This window comes from Oryzias latipes, chromosome 4 (genome assembly GCF_053564925.1).
Source record: "Oryzias latipes strain Hd-rR chromosome 4, Olatipes_Hd-rR_3.1".
Classification (NCBI taxonomy): domain Eukaryota; kingdom Metazoa; phylum Chordata; class Actinopteri; order Beloniformes; family Adrianichthyidae; genus Oryzias; species Oryzias latipes.
Genome location: NC_136240.1, coordinates 27226846 through 27254526, shown reverse-complemented (window position 1 = coordinate 27254526; position 27681 = coordinate 27226846). Strand labels below are relative to the sequence as shown.

The window sequence follows — 27681 nt, the reverse complement described above, 5'->3', positions numbered from 1 at the left end:
AGTGACTCCTCTCCCCAAGGTATATCGCAGGCTGACCACCCCCCCATCACCCTAGTAAGTGATTATATGAGGAAGAGGGTAAATGGGGGACAGCTGGTGGACTGTCCCCGGGTGGTGAGACAACTGTCCATCAGCCCCCCTCCAGCATTGGGCCCAGGTCTCCTCAGCAAGTTCAGCTCCTCTGAATTATTATCATGAGATATTTGCATTTTTAAACAATACCGGAAAAATAACTTTTTTCAAGTAATTTTCACGCACAAGTCGCTAGTGATCAACCCTGGAGTTTCGTCGAACTTTGACTTCAGGGAAAAGGCAGCCATCTTGAATTTTTCAGAAAAAGGACCTTTACTACCGGATACAAACGTAAACTTGTTGAGATTTTTAGCGATCGTCTCATAACTTCTTGGGCATCAATGGCAAGCTACTGTGGCAAAAATGTTGCAATTAAAATTTGTAGATTTTGAACGCCGTGCACATGGTGAGCTAGTAAATGTGGCGCACTGTTATAGCTAATGATTTTCAATGGAATACTGTAAAAAAGGAAATGCATGCATCCATGGCTGGAACTGAACACAATGAAAAACACTGGATACGGACATATAAGGAATGTGGGCGTGGTGAGCAATAAACCTCTGTTGCTAAGGAAATTCAAAAGTTTACTTTTTCCAATTCATCTGAAAATGATGTTGATCTGATTGTTATCCCGAGGCGATTATAAAATAAAATGGTTGCTATAGTGATAAAATCATTAGAAAAGCTGCCATTTTGAAAAAAAGTGGATTTTATGTTATCAACTTATGACATGTACCTCTTGCCAATGGAGCAATGTGTTTTTCTGAGTGAGTTGATAATGCGGATCTCAATGCTAGCACTTTTAGCAACATTAGCACAACTAGCATAGTTAGCATAATTATCATATGCAGGTTTGATAAAAGCCTTGATAAAATGTGGGCGGTGCTGCGTAGAAGTGGGCAGCGAGTGCTTAGGGCTAGGCGTAGGGGGCGGGGTGTGCCTGCGGGCCATACAACACTGCTTGCGGCTTTAATTCTTTTACATTTTGGCTAAAAAACTGCATGATTAGAAAAAACACTGAAACACTTTAAAATAGATCAAAAGATGATTGGAGTGGGAGTTCAAAACAATTTCTTTTGTGTGGCCTGTAAGAAAAAAATGAAACCCACACAATAGGAGTTTAATAAATTCAAATGATCAGAATAAAGTTTTGTTGGTTAAATGTTTATTAAGGATTAATTCATGTGAGTTGAAGAGTTATTCTACAGGATCAATACACTAAACAATCAAATCAGCTTATGTTGGTAAAACCTTATTCAGAATCATCTTCCGGCAGGTTTTCCAGAAACTTCCTGATTTCTGGGCACATCCTGATCCTTCCTCTGTCGCATATTTTTTGGAGCACTTTGATGCTTAGTTTCCCATACAAACTCCTCTCTTGAATCTCTGCTGACTTCATGTGATACCGAATGGACTCATTACTGTCCTGACGGTGGAAGTAGAGGTATCTGGCGTAGTTGTAGTATAGCAGCTGTTTGTCTTCAGAATCCAGGTCTCTCCTTGCGAGCAGGTCTTGGAACATCTGGTATGCTATCTCGCGGCCATGACTCGACTTTGCCTGAACATATGCCAGATCAACCCTCTTCACAAATGATGTGTCTGGGTAGAGATCAATGACCTCCTCATGCAGCTTTATGGCTCTCTCAATCGTACGTTGGTCTGCTCGATCAGTAGTAAACATGAGGACTTTCCATTTGCAGCAGAGAGAGGCACATCTCTTCAGGTAGCGCTCATCAGGATGCCGCTCCAAGGCCTCCTCAGTCAGAACGATGGCCTCATCCAGCGAGCCCAGCTCCCTGTGCAGCATCAGGAGGGGTTTCAGGCCACTGTAGCTGCTGACAGGCTGCAGAAGGATCTTTTGACCCAGCGTCTCCGCCTCATTTTTCACTGATTCTCCTTTTTTGCCTCTTTCCTTAAGCTCCACAGCAGCCACGTACAGATTCTCTGGATCCTGCTCTCGGGCTGTTCTAATTTCCTGCATTAGGTCATCACTCAGGCCTGTGTCACAGTGCTTAGCAGCACTGGCCAGTGCAATCACACGGCTGGACTGCCACTGCACCATGTCTGGCTGCATCTTGAAGGATCTCTGAAAGTAATCTGCAGCTAGCAGCTTGTTTTTTTTACCAAATTTCATCAGAGTCCAAGCTTTCTCAGCGTAGATCTCTGGGTGGAGCTCATCCTGGGATGGAGATGGGAATTTACTTTTGAGAGCTTCAACCTTTGACAAGTAATCTTGACTCTTTGCCTCTTCTCCAAGATGATGGTGCAGCCAGGCTAGATTTCCATAGTTCACCATCAGCCAGGGACCCTCATCTTCCTTCCTCAGCCGCTGTAAGGTTTCTGTGGCCTTTCTGAAGTACTGATGGGCTTCTTTACTAGAGCCTAGCTCGTAGAGGACAAACCCCCACAAGTTGTAAATGGAACCCAACCAAAAATTTCCCTCATCTGTGCCAATGTCCTCAAGCTGGACCCTGATGTGCAACAGCTGTGATCTGGTGGTTTCCTTGACCCAGGTGAAGTGACACTCCAGGGCCTCCAGTTTGGACAGAGTCCGAGAAGAACTGCTGGACAAGAACAGACACCAATAAGACAAAGAGAAATGTTCAGACACGTCACAGAAACAGAAACGATTACTTTGGAGACTTTTTGTATTTTGACCGATGCGTTATCACAATCTTCCACACCTGTCATTGCATTCCCTTTGAAACTCCTTTGTCACATACCCAGGGGCGGGGCTACATGGGGCAATATAACAATATAATAACGATATATAATAACAATATAACAACAAATATAATTTACAACAATGGAACTTTTTCAAATATGTATATTTGATCCTTTCATTTAGAATGGTCTTCCATGTTTTGCCACCCTTCCAAAGTCATATAGAATGTTCTGTGTTTGCCACTGCACATTCCAAATCTGGAATCTTCCTCCACAACATTCCAACCTGCTGCTATGGTGACAGCAGTCATGTTGTTGGCTTAGAGACACTGAGAAAGAGACAGGAAGCAGAGCTGGAGGTAGCAGAGATGAAGATGTTGAGGCTTTCTCTGGGAGTGACCAGGACAAATACTGTTGGATCAGGATTGAATCCATCAGAGGAAAACCTCATGATACATGTTTTTAAGATACATTTGGTAACCTTAAGAGAATGGCCAGTAATTATGTTAGCAAAATGTCGATTTTCCTACAGGAAGACTTTGGGAGGTTGTCATTTAAAGCCACTGACCAACTGGTTCCTAAGTGCGGCTGTTTCTGCTGCTCCCCGCTCCTCCAGGGGATGGATCAACACCTTTTACACACCAAGGCGCGTGACAACTAATCAGACTTTAACTTTAAGTTAACTTTAAATATGTGCTGCCAACAACAACATTAAGCCTTGGAGCTTGGAAGCACTTTAAATATGTGCGTGCAATGCAGCAATGCGCATCTTGGCAGCATGTTTGGCCAACATTAATTTCCATCGTTTGTGCTGTTCGCAAGTAAATACGTCCAAATGACATCAGCCTTAAGATAAAATAAATAAATGAAAAACAAAAACTAAATTTAAAATAAAATTTAAAAAAAATCGTTTACCTCATGACGATCTGCCTGTCTTTCGTAGTCTTTTTCCTCACAACTCGTCTTCTCAGTGGCACTCCAGCTCCTCAGTTTCAGCATCCTTTTATGCGCGCATCCGTCTGTGCGCTTTGGGAGCTGAGAGTGCTTCGTCATGCGAAGCTCGCTGAGTAGTGACGTCACTTTCCCTTGGGAAAAACCTTTGTCTCTATTTTCCAGAATCGAAACTTAACTGCTGAAACCCAGGAAAGGAAAGTGTTGGGTTTGGACTTGGAAAAGCTTTATTCAAAGCAATCTAAACAAAAAATAGACACATTAACTCTAAAGCATACAGAACATGACAGAATGAGACTATTTAGTGATAAGTTAGTCAAAAAGGGTTTAATTATCTGGAATGGGAGGAAGTGAACTCATAACTCCATTCCTGTGTATTTTTTTTACCTGTTCTGTCCAATAACTGAGCTAACAGATGAGAGCTGAGGGCCTTTTGTGTTGGACAGTTTTACTATTACAAAAGGAGGTGTCATGTTTCTGATGCGAAACGGATCCAGATGCTGGAACCTGGAAGGAACACACAGGTAAGTGGATAGGTAAGTAATGGTTTATTTACCGGTGTGGTTTGTGGCGAGAGGGAGGTCTTGGCATGGCCGGTGATCTTGGTGCGGCGTGGCTGGAGGTCTTGACGCGACATGGCTGGAGGTCTTGGCTTTTCTTTCGTGGCTGGAAAGAAAAGGAGAAGCCAGGTTATGGAGGGACTTAAAGGTGAACAGGAGGAGTTTGAATTTGATTCTGGAGTTTAGGGGAAGCCAGTGCGTACTGACACATCAGGAGGATTAATAGTCAAAGGGGAGCGCTGTAAAAATCCCTGAAAAACATGCAAAGCCCAGACGGTATGGCATAACTTTATTTTATCCTGGCCTCACCTGTTTCACCCTTACCACACCATCAGAACACTGGCGCACATACATGACGTAGCACCCATACGTCCCTCCCCTCTTCTAGAAGCTCTGGGCGGAATAGAGAGCATGGAGTGGACTACACTGTGCTAAGGAGTTTACAGCAACAGCAACCGTCAGATCTGTCTTACGCCAAAATGGAATTATTCAATGCACACTCTCTATCAAATAAAACCCTCCTTATCCATGATCATATTTTGGATGGAAAAAAAAACAGGACTTTATGTGCCTGGTTGAAACTAGGCACAGTACATGGGATCTCCCAGAGCTAAATGAAGCCTGCCCCCAAAGTTACAGCTACTGGTACATGGAAAAAGTTGGGTTGGGTCATCTAGACCCACTAGACAGTGCCCACTAGACAGTGCACTGAACCTTTTTTCTTCAATGATTTAAGGTCTTCACTGGTGTCCATGGATTACATGTAATCCTCTTCACCTTTATCCTGTCATGGTTTGGGTTTCTTTTGTCTTGGTTTTTGATTTATTTCTTGGTCTGTCATGTTTGGTTCTGTTTCCTGTTTTATTTTGAAAGGTGTTCTGTGTTGTCATGTTCCTGAGTTTTACTTCCTTGTCCCTATCTGTTCTGATCATGTTCACCTGTGTCTTGTCTGCCCTGTCTGTATTTAAGTCTCGTCTCTCCCTTCCTCTTGTGCTGGTCCATTGACGTCTTCATGTGTCTTCGTCCCTTCATCCCATGTTCCATGTTTCTAGCCACGCTCATGCTTCCATGTTTCTGGCCACGCCACATCCTGAACCCGTTTGCCTCCCGTCTCTGCGTCTGGGTCCTACCGGCTCTCGAGCCACCCTCCTCGTGACATATCCACCTTTGTCGTGGTAGGGAGAACACGTCAATGTAAGGGTGGGGTCATCTAAGATAGCACAAGGGTTTTAACAACCTACAAGTCTATGATCTGGGAGTGTCTGACCACAAGCTGGTTTCCATGGACCTTATGTTTCTACTACCTAAAATGAGACCTAAACGGCAAATGTCTTTCTGGAAATGGAAATGGATGGATACCTGAGCAGTGTTTTCGACCTCCATGCCTCTATTAGGACATGCAAAGTTAGTTTTGATCGCTCTTCTCCCTGGTGCACACCAGCATTACTCCAAATGAAACGGCTGCCTGGTCGTGCTCTTGAATGCCATTTAAAAAGATCTAGACTTACCGTTCACAAGTGTGCCTACCATGATCATCAAAAAGCCTACTGCCAGGCCCTGAAGGATGCACGGTGTAAATACATCTGGCCAAATCAATAAAAACTCTAGAAACTCAAAGCAGCTTTTTTCCACTATAAACTTTTTTTTTAAATATTTTGTTGTGATTTTTAAAGCTTTAAACAACACCTTATCAACAAATTTCAAATCTGGCATTAAAAGTCATATAAAAATATGCATACATACACACAAAAGGATTGAAAAAAGGCACATAAATCAGCAGTGCGATGTGAAGTGTGGAGTGTGACTCCCCATGTGCCATGGAAGTCAGAGTTCAAGGTGTTCAATTTTTCCAGGTCCTGTTTAGAAATAAATGTCTCTTGAAGACAGAAAATGTCACAAGTTTCCATAAGTTTGTCTACAACTCTGCAGCGAGCTTCTTTCGCTCTGACCAAAGCGCAGGCCACAGCAGTTGTATGAAGCAACATGTATTGCCATGGCGTGTTAAGGACCTTGGACAGCAACATTACCCCCCCCCCCCCCCCCCCCCCGCATTAAGTGAAGTGCTCAGTCCAACCACAGCAGTCTTTTGCGGCTCATTATCCCGCCTAACTAAGGATCCCTCAGCCCAAAGCTGACTTCATTACACTCAGCAGAAACTTTAAAAGAGCTGAATCGAGAGTTTGCAGCACCAACCTTTAGACAGGTCACCTCACAACTTAACTTTTCCTTAAGATACAAACAAAGCCAGTACATCGGGGTCCAGGGGCCTGTTTCACAAAGGAGGTTAAGTGTAAACTCTGAGTTCATAAACCCGGAAATCAGGGAAACCCTGGGTTTTCCGTTTCAGAATCGGAGGTTTGTCAAACCAGAGAAAGCAGAGTAAGTCAAACCCGTTTCTGAAAGAGAGTTAACTTTTACTCGGAGTCAGTATCCATGGTTACTTATGCTGTGAACCTAACCTGGTCGGGAGCAGGTTTTATTCTCCAAACTCGAAGTTTTTGCCGGTCCCCTCCCCTTTTTAAAGACGAAGCACTATATTTGGCTTCAACCTTCATTGCCCACATTTCCGTCACGCGATCTAAGTGACAAGAATGGCTTGTCCTTTTTTGGAGGACCCAATAGATGAGGAGGCTGCATTAATTCGTAGAGAATTACATTTACGTCGTACGAGGATTTTGAGACCTCGACTCGATGTTTTGTCATTTCCCCATACGTTTTTGTTTGAGCGTTACCGTTTTTCGTTGCAGTCAATTACATATACAAAATGAAAACAACATTAGGTCTTGCTATGTAGATGTTTCATATGTCAAATATTGTCAACAAAGCCTACATCCATGACATGCTCACATTTGACCTGATTGAATTATGTTTTTATACTTCATTTTTAGCTGCTGCCATGTTCTTTTAATTCCTGCAGGATTGCATCTACATGAAAATGAAATCAGGGACATTGAATTAGATTAATGTAACAATTACTTTTTGGAAACACAATTTTCTAGCACTGCTTACTTTCTTAATCCCATATAAACCTATACCACTTGATCAATACAGGGGTAGTGTTGCAGCGTGTGTGTGCTGAGCGGGGTGCAATCCACGAGAGACAAGGGGAGGGGCGAGTGCAGGTGCAGATGGGGGGGGGGGGGGGGGGTTGAGCACGGATGAGGAGGACGGAGAAGGTGTCATTCCCAGAATAACTGTTTTGGAGTCATTTCTTATTCCGCTCTGGAGGTTGAGGGTTTCCAACGGGAAGTGAACCCCGAAGGAGAATTCCCTTCAGCCCTGAAGGAAATCTCCCCTGCGCTTTTGACCACGCACGGTCGGAAAGACGAGAGAAAAGAAGGAAGTCTTTGCGCAGCGAAAGGTTCAACAGTAGACAAAAGTTCACTTTTAAAAACACAATTGCATGTATTAATATTAAAATGACCAACGTTTGCTAGAGGGGAAGGTTAACAAAAAAGTCCTCTAAACATTACCGACGTTAAATGCATTTTCCCCCAGATTGGTTCTGTACACTATGCAGCATTTCATGCATTTACACCAGGAATAACACTTCAAAAGTACACCTAAATATCACCATTTTTTATTTCACACCTTACGCTATTTAAAAAGTTATTACAGTCAATATTTATAACAATGATTTAAATGCAAACTTAGGCATTAACTTGAGCAGCTATGTTTTCCACGCTAACTGTCTCTGTTTTGCAGATGCAGCGGTGTTGCTTTTCTTCTGGAATATGTGCTCATATTCACTGTAACTCTGCAGCAGCACGTCAAGTTCAGCTGGCGAAAAATACGCAGACCTCTTTGTTTTCACGGTTGCCATGGTGACTCGTGATATCTGCGCTCCATTGATAATGGCTTCTTATAGACGCGGTGCGCACGCTCACCTCCGAATCAGTCCACTCAGAGTTGATTGATCTAACGCGGATCAGCTGCTCTGAAACTGAAAACTCAGAGTTGTCAATCTCTCGATTGACCAACTCAGAGTTCAGGTTTGACCTCAGAGTTGGTTGAACCTCCTTTGTGAAACAGGCCCCAGGTCCAGAGCCAGGGCAAACCTTCCTTGTTGTGAAAACACTCACCAGCTTTGTCCGGACAGTTTTGATATTACCGGGGGCTCCGGTGCCGATGACAGCCGCGTCGCCGGTTACTTTGAGGTTCCTCACAGGGGGAGTTACCGTGACAACGATAGACGCAGCCGCTCAACCAGACAGTGGGTGGGTGTTGTTTCAGATGTTATGTCATTATTGTAGGAGCCCTATTGAGAAAAATGTCCTGTGGGTGTCGCTGTTTTCATGTTTTGCTGTCAATTATAAATTTGTTGATTATCTGACCACAGACAGGTGTGCATGAGCCAGATGGAGAAATGGTTTTTGACCGCTTGTGCGGGAAATGAAGCAAAAAAGTAGTCCAATCCGTTCAGTAGTGTAAATTAATAAAAAGAAACAAAGTAATGCAAAGTTGATCGGAGTAAAGGACTCATTTTTCTTCGTCGTATAAGGAAACGACAGCCCGCTTGGCGCGTCAATCAAATCTGGCGTCGCACATCTCAGTGTATCAAAGGAGCTAGAACTTAGTTAAATAGTTTCTAGGCCTTTAGCTCCTACACTTATTAGTCAAAAACCTCTCCTTTCTTTGGATGGATTGATGGAAATCTCGGGATTCGGAAGCCAGTTCGGAGCATCGCTGGATTGTTTGAGTGATCGAATCAGCTGGACCCAGTGCTGACAGCAACAAGATCAGCAAGACCCAGCGCAGCCTACGATTCTGTTGGAATCCGATCGGGATATTGGAGTGGACATTTGGAATAATTCGTGGATTTGGACAAGGAAGAGAGCCGACAACTGAAGCGGTCGCATCAAGTTCAGCTCTGCTTTCGGCGCCCAACACTTCAAAAACCCAGAGGTATGAGTAGCGCTACACCTTCAATGGCCATTTAAAAAGTGTGCACACATAACTGAACATAAAATCCAATGCATTGGTTGACTGATTGACGAGACTGCTCAATAAGCGCTTTAAAACTTGTTGAATAAAAGAGGGCGTTGGCATGGAGACGCGCGACGCAACGTCAGACGTAACAGTGGGAGCTGCAGCGTGCACCGCGAACAGAACTAATAGTTTGACTGGCAGTGAAATACAAGCTGAAAAGCGAGTGGTTAGACTGACTGCAAAAGCTCTCGCTGATAAACTGGACAGGCTACAAAATAACAGAAACCTGAAATTAAATAAAGCAAGTAACATTAGGAAATCACTGCAAAGTTTAATGGTTAAAGGTGATAAAACAAAGGTTCAAATAGCTCTTGATAAACTTGTTGAGGTTTGTAATGATGCCACATGTATGCATGAATCTTTGTTGGGTTTATTGCCATCCGATGAATGTGAAAAACATGAAACGTGGTTTAAAGCTAAAATGTTGTTAAATAATGAATGTATTTCTGAGGGTACAACATGGATTTCTGTGAATGAGGAAAATGTGTTTAAAAATGAGAATGCTGAAGATGACGTTGGTCCAAATGACAGTATTTCCAATGTTGAAAGTAAGCCTAGTCTGAGAAGTAAATCAAGCAGAACATCATCTTCAAGAATTAAAGCTCAAGCAGACAAAGCTGCATTGATTGCTCGTATGGCTGCACTAAAACAAAGACATGCTCTGGAGGAACAAGAACTGCAAATCAAGAGGAAAAAGGAAGAACTGGACTTGGAGGCTGAACTAGCAGCTTACACAGCTAAACTTGCTGTACTGCAAGGTGCAGATGAAGAGTATGAAAATGAAGCCGATGGGATGAATTCTTACTTTGAGAAGCAAAGGCATCAAATGGAGACTAAAACACTTTTAAATCCCTCAGCGGAGGAATACAAACCAGAAACATGGAAATTAGCCTATCAAAATGCTTCAAAGGGACAACAACCGACTATGGATGCAATACCAAAGGAAACCAAACAAATGGAGTCAGCTGTCAAGTATCAACACAGCATAAGTCTACAACCAGAGCACAACAAGCAAAAAACGGTTCAACAAACTCAATCTCATTCATCAGTTCTAGTTTTAAGTGATCACACAAGGCAATTAACTAACTACCATTATTCCAGCAATAACCAACAAGAACAGATTGGGAACTCACCAAATGACCGCATAATTGACATAATGGAGAAGCAAAATGAAATAACATCAGCACTTGTGCAACAGCAGCTTTCAACATCTCTACCACCACGAACTATTCCCATATTCGAAGGGGATCCTCTGGAATATAGACGTTTTATCAAGGCTTTTGAGCAAGGAGTGGAAGCAAAAACAGGAAAAGCCGATTGCTTATACTATTTGGAACAGTTTACAAGGGGACAACCACAAGAACTGGTGCGTAGCTGTCAACATATGACTCCTGAACATGGCTATGCAGTGGCCAAGGATCTTCTTCAGTACCACTTTGGAAATCCTTATAAAATAGCAACAGCTTACAATGAAAAGGCGTTGGCTTGGCAAACAATAAAAGCTGAGGATGTTAAAGCTCTAAAAGCATTTTCTTTATTCCTTCGTTCCTGTTGTAATGTTATGACGGAGCTTCAGCACATGCAAGAACTTGACATGCCTGCAAACATGAGAGCTATAATCTCAAAGTTGCCATACAAAATGAGAGAACATTGGAGAGTCACAGCACATGAAGTTATGGAAAGAACCAACAACAGAGCTCATTTCATTGATCTTGTCGCTTTCATTGAACGACATGTAAAAATTCTTTCAGATCCTCTATTTGGCAACATACAAGATCCTTTATCAAACAATTCTCATGCAAAATCCTTTATAAGACCCAAGTCATTTCCTAAGTTTGGATTCAAAGGAAACACTGTGGCCACTACAGTAACATCAGGTGTATTTAAAAAACCCAGCAACAACAAAGAGTTTCCTAACTGTGTTTTTTGTGCAAAAGGCCATCTATTGGAAAACTGCAAAGCCTTTACAATAATGAAACATAAAGACAAGATTCAGTGGCTTAAAGATAGACAATTATGTTTTGCATGTTTAAGCACTGGTCACGTGAGTCGCATTTGCGAGCAGCGGCTAAAATGTGAGGCCTGTAGTCAAATGCACCCTACTGTGCTCCACATTAAAAGACAGCCCCTAGCTGCAGAGCAGTCAAAGGAGTCCATAGAGAATAAACCAACTTTACAGACAACATGTGGACATACAGGGGCCGGAGTGGATTACTGTGCCCTATCTATACTTCCTGTGAAGATCAAGGCAAAAAAGGGAAATTGTGTCATCAAAACACATGCATTTTTGGATCCTGGGAGTTCAGCAACTTTTTGCTCAGAACATCTTATGCAAAAGCTGAATGTTACTGGTAGAAAAACTTCATTTCTCTTGCGTACAATGGGACAGGAGACTGTTGTTCCAGCCTACTCTTTGATTGGTCTAGAAGTGTCTGGTGTAGAAGACCATAGTTTTTATCCTCTGCCAGAAGTATTGACACAAAGGAAAATGCCAGTTTCAACTGAGAGCATGGCAACATCTGAACATCTGAAGAAACATCCTCACTTGTCTAAAATTCACATGCCAAAAATAAATGCAGAAGTCGACCTATTAATAGGTACCAACGCCCCCCAGCTACTGGAGCCTTGGGAAGTTATTAACAGCAATGAAAATGGACCATATGCCGTTAAGACAGTGTTGGGATGGGTCGTCAATGGTCCACTGAATGGAAACAGTGGTGTTTTGGAGGAGTGCCCCCACTCTGCTACAGTGAACAGGATCTCTGTGAATAAACTTGAGGAATTGCTGTCCATTCAGTACAGCTATGAGTTTAATGAAAAGGTTTCAAAAGACAAAGAGATGTCAAGAGAAGATGTAAAGTTTCTAAATACATTGGAAAGTTCAGTTACGTTGATTGGCGGACAGTACTGCATGAACTTACCCTTTAGAAATCCTGAGGTTCATTTTCCAAACAACTACAGTGTGGCTAAGCAAAGACTTCAAAGTTTAAAGAAGAGATTTATTCATGATAAAGCGTGGCAAGAGGAGTATTCAAGATACATGAATGAACTTTTCAAGAAATCTTATGCTGAAAGGGTCCCTAAACAGCAGATAAAGGGGAGGGAAGGAAAGGTCTGGTACATCCCTCATCATGGTGTTCAACATCCAAGGAAAAAATCCCTGCGTGTTGTTTTCGATTGTGGAGCCACCTTCAAAGGAGTGTCATTAAATGGAGAGCTCATGCAAGGCCCCAACCTAACAAGTTCATTGCTGGGAGTTCTTACAAGATTCAGACAGGAACCTGTGGCTTTCATGGGTGATATCCAGGCAATGTTCCACCAAGTGAAGGTAATGGAAGAACATAGAGACTTTCTGCGATTTCTATGGTGGCCAGGTGGAGATTTTACTAAAGAGCCTGAAGAGTATAGGATGACTGTGCATCTGTTTGGTGCCGTTTCATCACCAAGCTGTGCAAGCTTCGCTCTCCAGAAAACAGCAGATGACAACAAATCTGAATTCAAATCAGAGGTTTGTCAAACAGTCAAGAAAAACTTCTATGTTGATGACTGCTTGAAGAGCTCCCCCACGGAGGAGACAGCAGTAAAAATGATGAAAGATCTCATTTTTATGTGCGCCAAAGGAGGGTTCATTTTGGAGAAGTGGATCAGTAACAGTCGAGCCGTTTTGGAAGCTATCACTTCTAGTCAAAGAGCCAAGGACCTGAAGAAGCTGGATTTAGATCGTGATAAACTTCCAGTAGAAAGGGCTTTGGGACTGCAATGGTGTGCAGAGACTGATGTGTTCATGTTTAAAATGGAGATAAAAGAAAAGCCCCTCACCAGACGTGGTGTTTTGTCAGTCACCTGCTCGATCTACGACCCTTTAGGTTTTCTTGCACCAGTCACATTGTGTGCCAAGATGATTCAACAGGAGTTATGCAGAAGAAAATGTGGATGGGATGACACTTTACCACAAGACCTTCGGTCCCAGTGGAAAAAATGGCTTGAAGAATAAGCTCTACTGTCCACATTTGAAGTGAGAAGGTGCATCAAGCCAGTGGGATTTGGAAAAATCAAATGTGCACAATTGCACCATTTTGCAGATGCCAGTGAATGTGGATATGGGACAGTAACCTACATCAGACTGGTAAACCAGAATGATCACATTCACGTAGCCATTTTGCTTGGCAAAGCCAGAGTAACACCTTTAAAACCTATAACAATTCCCAGATTAGAACTAACAGCAGCTGTTCTTGCTGTTAGACTGGATGCAATGCTAAAAACAGAACTAGAGATCTCACTGGAAAGTTCTGTATTTTGGACTGACAGTACTTCCGTGTTGAAGTACATTCGGAATGAAAACAAGCGCTTTCACACGTTCGTAGCAAACAGAATCTCTTCTATAAGAGAAGCATCTGAACCCTCACAATGGAGACACGTTTGCTCCAAAGATAATCCAGCTGACAAAGCCTCAAGAGGAATGAAGGCTTCAAGCTTCCTAAAGGACAGCGTATGGCTTAAAGGACCTGAATTTCTTTGGACACATGAATGTGAAGAGCCAACATCATTCACGGAGTTTTCAGTTGATCCTAATGACAAAGAGGTCAGAAAAGAAGAAACTGTAAATGCAATCAGTGGCTGTGATGCTTCTAACTCTACAGAGAAGTTGATTGCATATTTCTCAGACTGGAGCAAGTTAACGACTGCGGTTGCCTGGATCCTTAGACTTAAATCCATACTCTTGGAAAAGGGTCGACAGAGAAAGCAGTTGAAAACTGTACAGGATGAAACCACAAGGACAAAGCAGAAAAATGTCACACCTGCAACAGACGCAACATTTGGCAAGGTTGACTTCTTAACACTGAGTGATGTGAAGGAAGCTGAATTGGCCATCATACGCTATTGTCAGCAGCAGCGTTTTATGAAAGAAATTCATGCATTGATGTCAAACTCAAGTGTGAGTAAACAAAGTTCGATCTACAAATTAGATCCCATCATGGATGATGGACTTCTGAGAGTAGGTGGAAGACTGTGCAAAGGAGCAATGCCCGAAGAAAGCAAGCATCCTCTTATCCTTTCTAAGGACCAGCATATCTCTATGCTCATTCTGAAATACATACATCAACGTCTTGGTCATGGCGGTCGGGCTTATACACTCTCCAAATTAAGGCAAAGATTTTGGATAACAAATGCCAACTCTGCGGTGAGGCGAGTAATTTCAGAGTGTCTATTTTGTCGACGGTTTCATGGGAGATCAGTAACACAAAAAATGGCTGATCTTCCAAAAGAACGAATCCTTCCGGATCTGCCTCCATTCACCAACACAGGTGTTGATTACTTTGGTCCAGTGGAAGTGAAAAGAGGAAGAGGAACCTGTAAACGCTATGGGGTCATCTTCACTTGCATGGCTAGCCGAGCTGTTCATTTGGAGGTTGCAACGTCTCTGGATACAGATTCATGCATAAATGCTTTGCGTCGCTTCATTAGCAGAAGAGGACAAGTGAAGCAACTAAGATCTGATAATGGCACAAATTTCATCGGTGCCAATAAAGAACTAAAAAGAGCGTTGTCTGCAATAAACCAAGACAAAATTGCAAAAGTTATGACACAAGCCGGAATACAGTGGAGTTTTAACCAACCAGGAGCTTCACATTTTGGAGGCGTATGGGAGCGTTTAATCCGCCTAATTCGTAAGGTTCTTTGTTCAGTTCTACAGCAGCAGCAACTGGATGATGATGGACTGTCCACAGTACTCTGTGAAATAGAAGCAATTCTAAATGATCGTCCACTCACGAAGATGTCTGATGATCCAAATGACTTGGAACCTCTTACACCAAACCATCTTCTTCTTCTCAAGAGGAAACCTGCTCTACCCCCTGGAATATTTGATCCGCAAGACCAGTATGTTAGAAAACGCTTGCTGATCTTTTCTGGAAAAGGTGGATACGGGAATATTTGCCTTTACTCCAAGAGAGACAGAAATGGAATCAAAGGAAGAGGAATTTGTTAGTCGGGGATATAGTTGTAATCATGGACTCATCAGCTCCCCGCGGTTCCTGGTTACTTGGCAAAGTCTTAGAAGTTTATTCAGACAAAAGGGGACTTGTACGATCTGTGAAACTACAAACTAAATCTAATGTAATCGACAGGCCCATATCAAAACTTTGTTTGTTACAAGAAGTGTAAACTATGTTTGGCTCCTTTTTGAGAGGTATTTGTAAATTGTTATTCAATTGTATAACAATTTAGGGGCCGGTGTGTAGGAGCCCTATTGAGAAAAATGTCCTGTGGGTGTCGCTGTTTTCATGTTTTGCTGTCAATTATAAATTTGTTGATTATCTGACCACAGACAGGTGTGCATGAGCCAGATGGAGAAATGGTTTTTGACCGCTTGTGCGGGAAATGAAGCAAAAAAGTAGTCCAATCCGTTCAGTAGTGTAAATTAATAAAAAGAAACAAAGTAATGCAAAGTTGATCGGAGTAAAGGACTCATTTTTCTTCGTCGTATAAGGAAACGACAGCCCGCTTGGCGCGTCAATCAAATCTGGCGTCGCACATCTCAGTGTATCAAAGGAGCTAGAACTTAGTTAAATAGTTTCTAGGCCTTTAGCTCCTACAATTATGTTTTTTTTTTACAAGTTACCAAAACCAACTTTTTTTGTGTTACAGGAAGAGCAGATCTCCTAAGAAGCGAAGGCAAGGCTTTACTGGATTGAGTTAAAATAATTTTTTTTTTAAATAAATACTTCGCTTTTAAATTGTTTTCCTTATTTTGTTAAACAGCCCGTCACCTCGGAGAGAACTCCCGGTATATGGCGTTCTGGAGAAGATAATCCTCGGATCAACCTATATTACACTTCACGGCAACAACAAAAACTGTTTCTTAAGTAAAACTGTGATTTCTTTTACTATATTTTATTAATTAATTGTTATTGTCTGGCAGGTCATCACCGGAGCCACAAACACCGTCCCCACAGCAAGTCTCCTGAGAGGTGAGAGCTGCTGCTGTGGATTTCTGATTGTGAACCTTTTTCTTTGAAGGGTTGTCCCAGATTGCTAATAAACCAAAAACTTTTGCTTCCTTTCATCCAGTGGCGGTTCTACACTAACTTACTCCCTGGGCGAGTAACCCCACCAGCGCCCCCCCCCCCCCCCCCCCGCACACATACAAAATTTGACAACATCCTGTTGTGTTCCCTATCTTCTATTTAGCCATTTTAATCAAAAAATGCATGAATTTTCTAGACTCGTATTACGGGGGGTCAAACTCAGTCACACAGGGGCCTAAGTTAAAAAACACGCTTAAGGTTTGAGCTGAAGAAGATAAAGATTTACTGAACTACACACTAATAACTTTTAATATTTTGTTCTCCATTTAAATATATTCTGTCAAAATTATACAAATATGAACATGCTGCAGGACAAAAAACAAAGAAAGCCTGGAAATATTAATAAGAAATTACATATCAAATAATTCCATTTTTTTGCTCTTTCATCATTTTTTAGAGCATTTTTTTTAGAGCTGGACTCCTGCTTCATTTTTAGCAATAATTTCTTAATGTGTGACGTCCTGTGTGTGTCTTTGTGAAACATAACAGAGGGGTTAGATCTAAAAAATGAAACTTATTGTGATTAATATGTTTAGGTCTTATAAAACATTAAAGACTAAATCTTAGAACTCATCAGTGGGATTACTCCAAAAATATTTGGCATTTCCCTAAATTTGTGCAACACCAACAGTTAGAAATCCTCCAAAAAAACTCAATCCATAAAAAATGGTCTGCGCTCATCCCCCCTCCCCTTCCCTCTGACACACGCAGCTCCGTCTCTATGACGGGAGGCGCAGCTGCGTATGAGGTGCCGTGTAGGACATTATTCAGAATTAGCATTCACATACACATGTGAAATCTCTCACACACACTAGTGAAATGCTTGTATACATACAACTGAAAATGTATTCATTCACATACACATGTGAAATCTCTCACATACACATGTGAAATCTCTCACATACACATGTGAAATGCTCTCACACACACTACTGAAAATGCTCTCACATACACATGTGAAATGTTCTCACATACACATGTGAAAATTTCAATAGAAACGGAAGGCATTTCAGTAGAAACAACGTTTTTTTTTTTACTTTATTGTTAGAAACGAAGTTGCTCGACTGAAGGCATTTCAGTGGAAATGAACCTGTGTCCGAATTCCTGCCGTGATCCCTAACTACTAAAACCCTATATAGTGCAGAACTATATAGTTCTATATAGTTCTCTGAATTTAAAAGCAATTCAGACACCCGTGCTCAGTACTTTTTTCTTTTGGGTGTTGTTCATAACGCGCTTGACACGGAAACAAAGTGGCGCATTACCGCCACCACCTGGTCTGGAGGCGAACTACTCCTATTTAACGCGGAGAATGACACTTATTTGTCAGAGTAAAAACATAATAAATATGAACATTTTACAAAGACTATTTATGAATCTGCTGTGTTCTGATCATGGAAAACGTGACTGATTTATAAATAATTAAATTACAAACACTTTGGTGTTGATTTAATGTATTTGTTCATAAATAAACCCCCAAGTTATTGTCACGGTGCCTCTGTCAGCCCCGCCCCCCTCTGCTCTGCTCTGCTCCTGACTCCACCAGCTGTGGCCACTTCACCCTCATCAACCAGCCTGCTCTTAAGGAGATCCAGCTCAATCATTCAACGCCAGTTCGTTACCCCTTATGGTGACTATGCCTGGTCTAGTTCTGCCCATGCCTTGCTTTTTCCTTGCCTTGCCTCGCCTCGAACTAACGTTATATCTCCTTGTCACAGGATTCATCAACACGAAGGTCACCTGTGAGGAAGTCACCTGTTTCTCACCTGCTGCCTCTGAGGATGTCAGGAATTATCAGCCGCAATATTACCTCCAGCCACGTCACGAGCCTCCTTCCAGTCTGGATTGCCATCCTGTCAAAATAATCTAGTTATCTCCAGTGAGATTAAAATCTATTTACCAAGCCACTGATCTGTGTTATCATTCTGGGTTTCAGCGTCTGGGTCTGTCCTGCCTGAGAATTATGACAGAACGAACTGGCCAAAATCCAGACCCAGCTGACCCGGAATTCCTCCACCACACAGTCGCCCAGCAGAGGACGTTCCTGGAATTGCATTCCAACGCCATTTCTCGCATGTCAAGTATTCAAGAGGACCTAAATTCACGTATTAACGGTATTTCACGAATCCTTCAGGAAGTAACTGAACAAAATTCTAACCCCACTTTTACAACCTCGCAGCTTTCTTCCGGCAACATCACCACTTCCGCCATGACACCCGAAGATTTCCGACTCCAACCCGAACCTTTCCGCGGTGACGTCGAAGCATGCGGGGGTTTTCTTCTGCAATGCCAGTTACTATTTCAGCGTGCCCCGAGGTACTAACACTCCGAGCATAATAAAATCACCCTAATCATCAATTCTTTACGGAGTAAAGCCTTACAATGGGCTCAGGCGTTTCTGGCTTCTAACCCCATCACTCCGTCCTTCGATCATTTCATTGAAGAATTCCGCCTAGTATTTGACCAACCCAGGAAACAAGAAGAAGCCACTCGCAAACTGCTCGCCCTCAGACAACGCAATCGCTCCCTCAGCGAACATGTCATAGACTTTCGGATCCTGGCGGTGCAAGCCGGGTGGTCCGACCCGGCACTCCGTGGCGTATTTTACCAAACACTCAATGAATCCATCAAAGATCATCTCTGCACTCAACCGGAGGCTAACTCCTTCGAGGATTTAGTAGCGGCCGCCCTGCGCTCAGACATCAGGCTACGTGAGCGTAACCATGACCGGATCAGTAAGACCCGACCTGAACCCTCGCGCAGGACCTCCGATGAACCCATACAAATCGGGCATTCTAAGCTCTCTGCGGAGGAGCGTCTAAGACGCCGTAATGAAGGTGCGTGTTTTTATTGCGGGGAATTAGGCCATCAGGTAATCCAATGCTCTCTTCGTTCAAACTACAGAGCCCCACCACTAGGTGACAGGCCGCGGGGGGAAATTTCGACCATGATTAACGATTTCTTGTTTGTTCCTGTCAAGTTATGTCATCTGTCCAAAGTTCTTGATCTCCAGGCTCTGATCGATTCAGGCGTGGAACAAAGTCTAATTGATCATAGCATTGTCAATAGTTTGTCTTTACCCACCGAGAGACTCACGTCCCCTGTCAAAGCCGCTGGCTTAGGAGGTCAACACCTCTCACTCATTACTCACCGCACCAAACCCATTCTGCTCGTTACTTCCGGTAATCACCGTGAAACAATTCAGTTTTTTATTACGCGGACCCCCCAAACTCCCGTGGTTCTTGGGTTCACCTGGCTTAAGCTCCACAACCCCCAACTTGATTGGAGCCGCCACAGTATCACTAGTTGGAGTGATTTTTGTATGGGGAACTGTCTCCAGTCCGCTTTGCCATCTGTATCTACTCCCAATGTTTATGAATCCGAAACCATCGATCTGTCGAACATACCTGAATGTTATCATGATTTAAAGCTCGTATTCAGCAAATCCAAAGCCGCTTCCTTACCACCTCATAGGCCCTATGATTGTGCTATCAATTTGTTAGACGGTGCTCCGCTCCCCAAGGGGAGGTTGTTTAATCTTTCGGGTCCTGAGAAAGCGGCCATGGAGCAGTACATTCAGGATGCCCTTTCTCTTGGACACATCCGTCCCTCCTCGTCTCCTGCCGGTGCGGGGTTTTTTTTTGTGGAAAAAAAGGACAAATCTCTCAGACCCTGCATCGATTACCGGGAACTCAACCAGATTACTATTAAAGATAAATACTCCCTACCACTCATCAGCTCAGTTTTTGACTCCATTCAGGAGGCTCGCATTTTTTCTAAACTCGACCTTCGTAACGCCTATCACCTGGTGCGTATGAAGGAAGGTGATGAATGGAAAACTGCATTTAACACCCCGGTGGGCCATTATGAATATCTAGTAATGCCCTTTGGCCTAACCAACGCCCCTGCGATTTTCCAACGTCTCGTAAACGACGTCCTTAGAGACTTCATCAATCGTTTTGTCTTCGTGTACCTTGACGACATCCTGATCTATTCTAAAGATCCCGCTCTACATCAAAATCACGTCCGCTTAGTCCTCCAAAGACTATCGGAAAACCAGCTGTTTGTAAAAGCAGAGAAATGCCAGTTTCACACTTCCAGCATTCCTTTCCTCGGCTATATCTTCGAAGCTGGCAGCATACGCCCCGATCCCGCCAAGATCGAAGCAGTTTCCCAATGGCAGCCTCCCACCTCTCGGAAAAAATTACAACAGTTCCTTGGTTTTGCCAACTTCTACCGCCGCTTTATTAGGAATTACAGTTCTATTGCTTCTCCCCTCACTCAACTCACTTCCACCTCCAAGACCTTCCAGTGGAACCCCTCAGCTCAGACTGCTTTCGACACCCTGAAAAGACTGTTCGTCTCTGCTCCCATCCTCATCCAACCCGACATCTCTAGGCAATTTGTCGTCGAGGTCGACGCCTCTGACTCCGGCGTAGGGGCAGTCCTCTCTCAGCGCGAGGAATCTTCTGGTAAACTCAAGCCATGCGCCTTTTTCTCAAGAAAACTGTCGCCAGCCGAACGCAATTATGATGTGGGAAACCGGGAACTCCTCGCCATAAAACTGGCTCTAGAAGAGTGGCGTCATTGGCTGGAGGGAGCGGCACAACCATTCATAGTTTGGACAGACCATAAAAATCTTGCATACCTTCGCTCAGCCAAAAGACTCAATTCACGCCAAGCCCGTTGGTGTCTGTTTTTTGACCGGTTCAGATTCTCTATCACTTACAGACCTGGCAGCCGTAACACCAAGCCGGACGCGCTCTCTCGTAAATACTGCACTTCAGAGAATCCTGACACCACCGCCAACATCCTTCCTGAAACCTGCATAATCGGCAATCTCACGTGGGACATTGAATCCAAAGTCATGCGAGCACAAGGTGAGGAGCCTAACCATCCTACTCCTCCTAACGGCACTCTCTATGTTCCCCCATCTCTAAGGTCAGACGTCATCACCTGGGCCCACTCGTCCCGAATCGCCTGTCACGGCGGAGTCTCCCGAACACTCAATCTCTTACGCAGACGTTTTTTTTGGCCATCTATGAATAAGGACGTTAGAGAGTACGTAGCCGCCTGCTCCACCTGCGCACGATCCAAGTCTTCTAACTCACCTCCCTCAGGCCTTCTCCAACCTCTGTCCACGCCAACCAGGCCTTGGTCCCACATTGCCGTAGATTTTGTCACCGGTCTTCCCATATCTCATGGTAACTCCGTCATATTCACTGTTATTGACCGGTTCTCAAAATTTGTTCATTTCATCCCTCTCCCTCAACTACCTACTGCCACAGAGACTGCTGACTTACTGGTTAATCACGTCTTCAGACATCATGGCATACCAGCTGACATTGTGTCAGACCGCGGACCACAATTTATATCTCAGGTCTGGAAAGCCTTCTGTTCAGCCCTAGGGGCCACTGTCAGCCTCACATCAGGTTACCACCCCCAATCCAATGGGCAGGCGGAGAGGGCCAATCAGGAGCTGGAAGCTTCCCTCCGTTGTCTCGCCTCCCAGAACACCATGGACTGGTCCAAATACCTGGTGTGGATTGAGTATGCGCACAATTCGCATCCCTCATCGGCCACAGGTGTGTCACCCTTTGAAGCCTCCCTCGGGTACTCACCACCCCTGTTTCCTTCCCACGAACTAGATCTGGCAGTGCCCTCCGTCCAGGACCATCTTCAGCGCTGTCAGCGCATATGGCGTCAAACTCAAGCTGCTCTCCTCTGCACCAAAGAGAGCAACTGCCGCGCTGCCAATCGCCGCAGGGTGGTGAGTCCCACATACCAACCAGGTCAGAGGGTTTGGCTATCATCCAAGAACATTCCCCTCCAGGCCACGTCCCGCAAACTGGCTCCCCGCTTCATCGGGCCGTACACCATTGACAAGGTGATCAACCCCACCTGTGTCCGTCTTCGATTACCGGCTGCCCTCAAAGTACACCCATCCTTTCATGTCTCCCAAATTAAGCCTGTTGTGGACAGTAGTTTGTGCCCGCCTTCCACTTCCCCTCCACCCGCCCGGCTCATCGATAACGCTCCGGCGTACACTGTTAGCCGCATTCTGGATGTCCGGCGCCGGGGTCGTGGTCATCAGTTCTTGGTAGACTGGGAAGGTTATGGCCCTGAGGAACGATCCTGGATCTCCCGTTCTCTCATCTTGGACCGCACCCTCATTTCCGACTTTTACCGTGCTCACCCGGATCGTCGGCCTGGACCGCCAAGGGGCGGTCGTTAGGGGGGGGGGGGGTACTGTCACGGTGCCTCTGTCAGCCCCGCCCCCCTCTGCTCTGCTCTGCTCCTGACTCCACCAGCTGTGGCCACTTCACCCTCATCAACCAGCCTGCTCTTAAGGAGATCCAGCTCAATCATTCAACGCCAGTTCGTTACCCCTTATGGTGACTATGCCTGGTCTAGTTCTGCCCATGCCTTGCTTTTTCCTTGCCTTGCCTCGCCTCGAACTAACGTTATATCTCCTTGTCACAGGATTCATCAACACGAAGGTCACCTGTGTGGAAGTCACCTGTTTCTCACCTGCTGCCTCTGAGGATGTCAGGAATTATCAGCCGCAATATTACCTCCAGCCACGTCACGAGCCTCCTTCCAGTCTACTTACCAAGCCACTGATCTGTGTTATCATTCTGGGTTTCAGCGTCTGGGTCTGTCCTGCCTGAGAATTATGACAGTTATTTTTTCATGCCAATATTTATTTTGTTTTTGTGCCAAGGAGGCATTTTTTTCTGTAGTTTTCTTACACCTTACTGAAAATGGCTTTGAAAATGAATCTGTCCGTGTTCCTGGCAATAATTCAACCGTTTTTCGTGAGATCAAACTGAAAACGAGCAGATATGCAGCATCACAGGACGGCAAGGACAAGCTGACATCTCAGAAGATTTCCTCTGGATGCCCTGACCAGACAGAATAACTTGTGAGTTAAACTTAAAGCTTTTTTTTTTAGTTAAACCTAAACTTTAACTTAAACTTTGTTACTAATCATGCTCAAGGTTACACAGTCTGCTGGGTAAGAGTTTAACATTCTTTTTCAAGTGAGTTGTGTAGTCCAATTACATGAAACACTTGTGAGTTCAAAGTTTAGAATTTTTTATTCAGAGTCAAACCATATCACTTGTTTTAAACAAAAACAAAACAAAAACTTTCATTTTTAAAAGTTTAAATGAAAATCCAAAAACCCAGCCAAATAAAAACCACGAGATTTTCCAGAATTAATAAATACTTCATAATCTAAAATGTAAGACATCAAAATAAATAGAAACATTAAAAAAATGTGATTTAATTTCCTCAATGAAATAATTAATGTTGCATTTTCCAGGGTCTTCCACGTCTCTACTGCTTTACCAACACAAAGGTGTCTGTCCTGGCCCTTTACGCTGACGGTCAGTCCGACACAAGACTGGATTTTCGGTTGACCCGCAGGACCATCGAGCATCTGGGTCGATGGTCCTGAAGCATTAGCTTCGGGTTCCTCACACTCTGGGGGGTCACAGGAGACTGACGTCCTGGTGTTTCTTTTCTGGCTGGCGTGTGGCACATCTTACAGTGTGGTAGCCAGAGTCTTTGACATGACACGGTCCACCGTGAGCGATGTTGTCCACAGGACGGCAGACCGCATCCTCCAGCTGATGAGCAGGATCACCCAGCTTCCCAGTGGGAATGAACTACCATAAGTCGCCTCTGGATTTTAGCAGCTCGCTTGGTCTTTCTCCTTCCAAAGGGTCACAAGGAGCATTGATGGCTGCCACATAAGAATAAAGGCCCTAAAAGAAAATGCAGCTTGTTATTTTAACAGGAAGCTTTTTTATTCCATTAAAATGCATGCTGTATGTGACTCTAATGCCAAATTTATAGATATTTTTGTTGGGAATCCAGGATCAATCCATGATTCACGGGTTCTACGTAAAAGCCCAATTTATGTAAATCAAACAAACCCACCTGAAGGATCCTTTTGGGTGATGGTGGGTATCCCTGCATTGCACATCCCATCATGCTGCTGACACCCTACAGGGAACCCATGAGGAATGCCATTGAGGCAGTTACAACCAGAACCACTCCAGAACACGCTCTGTTGTGAAGAGAGCATTTGGCATGATAAAGATGAGGAGGAGAGCAATATTTCTGGGGGCACTGGAAGTAAAACCAACCTTTGCAATGAAAATCATTGCCTGCAGTTCAATTCTGCACATTCTGTGCATCAGCAAAGGCGACTGCTTAGCCACAGATGTTGAGCCACAGCAGGACAACACCAGGAACATGCAGGACGAGCAGAGTCACGTCTGTCTGCAAGGACAAATCTTTGCTTTCCTTTCAGCTCCAACTGTGGCACACATGACTCTAGAAGACCAGGATTATTGTTAACATGTATAAAAATAAATATTAACATATAAAACGAAATTCTAAATATGTACATCTGATATTTATATGAAAATCCTTTTGAGATTGTTAAAAATAGCTCAGATTTAAATAATACATGTAAATTATTCATTTTTGTTCATACATTTATTAAACAAATTGGAAAAACAATGGCTGCATTACATTTTAGAACAATAATTTCAACTCAAGTAAACTTAACAGACTCTCCTGTCGCTGTTCCTCCCTTCTAGCCCTTTCCTCCTCTCTCTTCTGGGTCTTTAACATAAACCTTTAACCCAGTACGACACCGATTAACCGTTTATTAAAATGAAGTCAAATCTGATCATGTGTCTCTTTACCCATCTGGCACGAGCTAGCTTGAAAACAAACAGGCTATCTTTCTCCATCCGCAAATGGATCGGATTTTCCTCATCCTTGTCTGTCCCTACATATATGAACACATTTAAAACATGTGTTAATAACTTGTGACTACGGTTAGAAGTCACTGCTTTTTGATGTAATATCTAGCGTTTGTTTTTAGCCTTCGGCGCTAATTCGCGTTAGCGTTAGCTTTAGCATTACTGAAATTGATGAGCTTCAAAACAATCTAGGTTGTTGATTGAGGAATATAACATATTAAACACATCATCTTAAGTATTTACAAATATATTTTACAACAGATACTGGATATTTTTTAATATACTTACACGTTTCGGTGGTTTTCCTTGCGCAACCGGCTGCCATTTTCGAATGATTCAGACGAATGATTATCTCGCGATAATCAGCCAACTTCCGTTTCTACTGAAATGCCTTCCGTTTCTGTCGAAAATTTCAGTAGTGTATGTGAGAGCATTTTCACATGTGTATGTGAGAGGATTTTCACATGTGTATGTGAGAGCATTTTCAGTAGTGTATGTGAGAGGATTTTCACATGTGTATGTGAGAGCATTTTCACATGTGTATGTGAGAGCATTTTCAGTAGTGTGTGTAAGAGCATTTTCACATGTGTATGTGAGAGCGTTTTCGATAGTGTATGTGAGAGCATTTTCACATGTGTATGTAAGAGCATTTTCACATGTGTATGTGAGAGCATTTTCACATGCGTATGTGAGAGATTTCACATGTGTATGTGAATGAATACATTTTCAGTTGTATGTATACAAGCATTTCACTAGTGTGTGTGAGAGATTTCATATGTGTTTGTGAATGCTAATTCTGAATTATGTCCTACACGGCACCTCATAGCTGCGGCCCAGAGTTGATTGTCAGATAGAAAAAGACTCCCAATCACCTGTTAGTGTGATTCAGCCAGCCACCGGCGAGTTGCGCCCCCCTCTCGAGTTTTTTGACTTATGTTCCAAAGACTACCGCAAAGAGGTGTGGCTGCAAGCGTCTTGTAGCAGAGGGCGGTGGTCACGTGCGCATCGGGTCTGCTGTGTCGGAGCAAAGAATTGTGGGAAATAATCTCCATTGCCTGCTTTTTTTGAAATTGGTTTGAGCACGGATGTTTGTTCTGCCTAATTCCTTTTCATGTGCCTGTTTTACGTTGTTTCACTCTGAGGTATTCTTTTTTTTTTTTTGCACCATAAGTGTGAAGAGGAAATAGGAGGAAGACATTCTTAATAGTCTGATGTGTCAAAATAAAAGCATGAAGTGTCGGCTGCTGAAGCAATTTCAAATAAAAAGCTCCAAGCTCCCTTTTTGAATTAAGTATGTAGCACATTATGTGTAATGCATCAGGCATGGCAAATGCCGCCCCCAATGACGTGCCGCCCTGGGCGACCGCCCACATCGCCCATATCAAAAACCGCCACTGCTTTCATCAGGTAGGATTTAAAAAAAGAGCCACAAGAAGAGTCGAAGAGGAAACAACTGAATTCCTTTTATTTTGTCTTTTTTATCCTTTAAATGTCTCAACTCTCCTCTTAAATCTGCTCTAAAGTTTGGTTCCGCTGAGATTTTAGACCCCAGATATGTGACACATTTACCGCTTTCTGTTGTGACAGTAAATAAAAACAGTCACTTATGATAAATTTCAGAAAAGTCATTTATGTAATTGAACTCTTTGTTTATATGTTTGTTTTTCAATTAAAGATCTCCATTTTGTCGGTTTACACTATCATGTGGCCATCTTATTTTGAACGTTTTTCATAGAAAAAAGGGTTAAAAAAATCTACAAAAATTGAATTTAATGATTATCCAATAATTATTACTTTGTTCAAAGAAAGGAACTTGTAGTAGATCTTGCAACTACATTTTATTGAACTATCAAAGTTCTGGACCATTAAAGATTCATTTTGATGAAAATAGCATTTTTGAAATTTTACATGCATTTTTTCTGATGATGGACATATTAAGCTTAAAATTGCTAATTAAAATTGTGGTGAATTAGGAGTGGACAGAAAAATGTTGTTTGAAAAAGAGTCTATGTGTGATGTAGAAAATATTCTGGGTGGGCCACCAGCTCCCTGCTCTGATACATCCACTTGCAGACGCCTTAGTTTTCCTCGTCTGAGCTGGAATCTGGATACAAACTGTACGGCTGGAAAGCTTCAATATTGCTCGCCATTTTTGTTGCACCGGTAATGTTAGGTTGGGGGTGTGAGGGGCTATAAGATAACTGGAGAGAGTGTAAACTGGTGGATGACGGGATGTGGGGGCAGGATTTGTCAATCCCCCACACCCAGTAGTTCTTTTTAGAAAGAAGATCTCTCAGAGGTTTGTCTCTTTCTGCCAGCTGAGGGATGAATTTTCCAAGCTGATTAACTGTTCCAAGAAAACTCCTCAATTCAGCAACATTTGTTGGTTCTCTCATTTTTTTCACCGCTTCTGTCTTGCTTGGATCAGGACTAATGCCATTGGCTGACATGACATGTCCTAAGAAGATCACTTCCTGGTTTGACAGGTCACATTTTTCCACATTCAGTGAAATGCCTGCCTCCTGCAGCCTTTTAAGCACAACATGTAGGCGAGTGTCATGTTCTTCCTGTGTT

The 27681-nt window shown here is 43.2% G+C and overlaps 1 protein-coding gene and 2 long non-coding RNA genes across 7 annotated transcripts; 1 reads left to right on the top strand and 2 right to left on the bottom strand.

The window, feature by feature from the left end:
• Window positions 1–1220: 1220 nt before the first annotated feature.
• On the bottom strand, window positions 1221–9295 carry LOC101172401 (antiviral innate immune response effector IFIT1-like). 3 transcript variants are annotated; one of them, XM_020702574.3, is made up of 4 exons: window positions 8330–9295; window positions 4244–4353; window positions 3652–3868; window positions 1221–2636 (listed from the first exon to the last, which is right to left on the bottom strand). In XM_020702574.3, exons 3-4 carry the CDS (start codon window positions 3654–3656, stop codon window positions 1325–1327), a joined length of 1317 nt encoding a protein of 438 aa, XP_020558233.1. In that variant the 5' UTR covers window positions 3657–3868; window positions 4244–4353; window positions 8330–9295; the 3' UTR covers window positions 1221–1324. The 3 variants fall into 3 exon arrangements, with proteins under 3 accessions (XP_020558233.1, XP_078802324.1, XP_004068291.1); XM_078946198.1 differs by having other exon boundaries at window positions 3652–3865; XM_004068243.5 differs by having other exon boundaries at window positions 1221–2633; window positions 8330–9294.
• Window positions 8346–26911, top strand: LOC144991935 (uncharacterized). Its single transcript, XR_013655614.1, has 5 exons — window positions 8346–8460; window positions 15885–15911; window positions 15999–16023; window positions 16159–16207; window positions 26519–26911. It is a non-coding gene; the product is annotated as an uncharacterized LOC144991935 (long non-coding RNA).
• LOC144991934 (uncharacterized) lies at window positions 23406–25556 on the bottom strand. Of its 3 annotated transcripts, none has more exons than XR_013655613.1 (4): window positions 25396–25556; window positions 24481–24616; window positions 24272–24401; window positions 23406–24096 (listed from the first exon to the last, which is right to left on the bottom strand). It is a non-coding gene; the product is annotated as an uncharacterized LOC144991934 (long non-coding RNA). The 3 variants fall into 3 exon arrangements; XR_013655612.1 differs by having other exon boundaries at window positions 24481–24670; window positions 25396–25554; XR_013655611.1 differs by having other exon boundaries at window positions 24481–24653; window positions 25396–25550.
• Window positions 26912–27681: the final 770 nt, after the last annotated feature.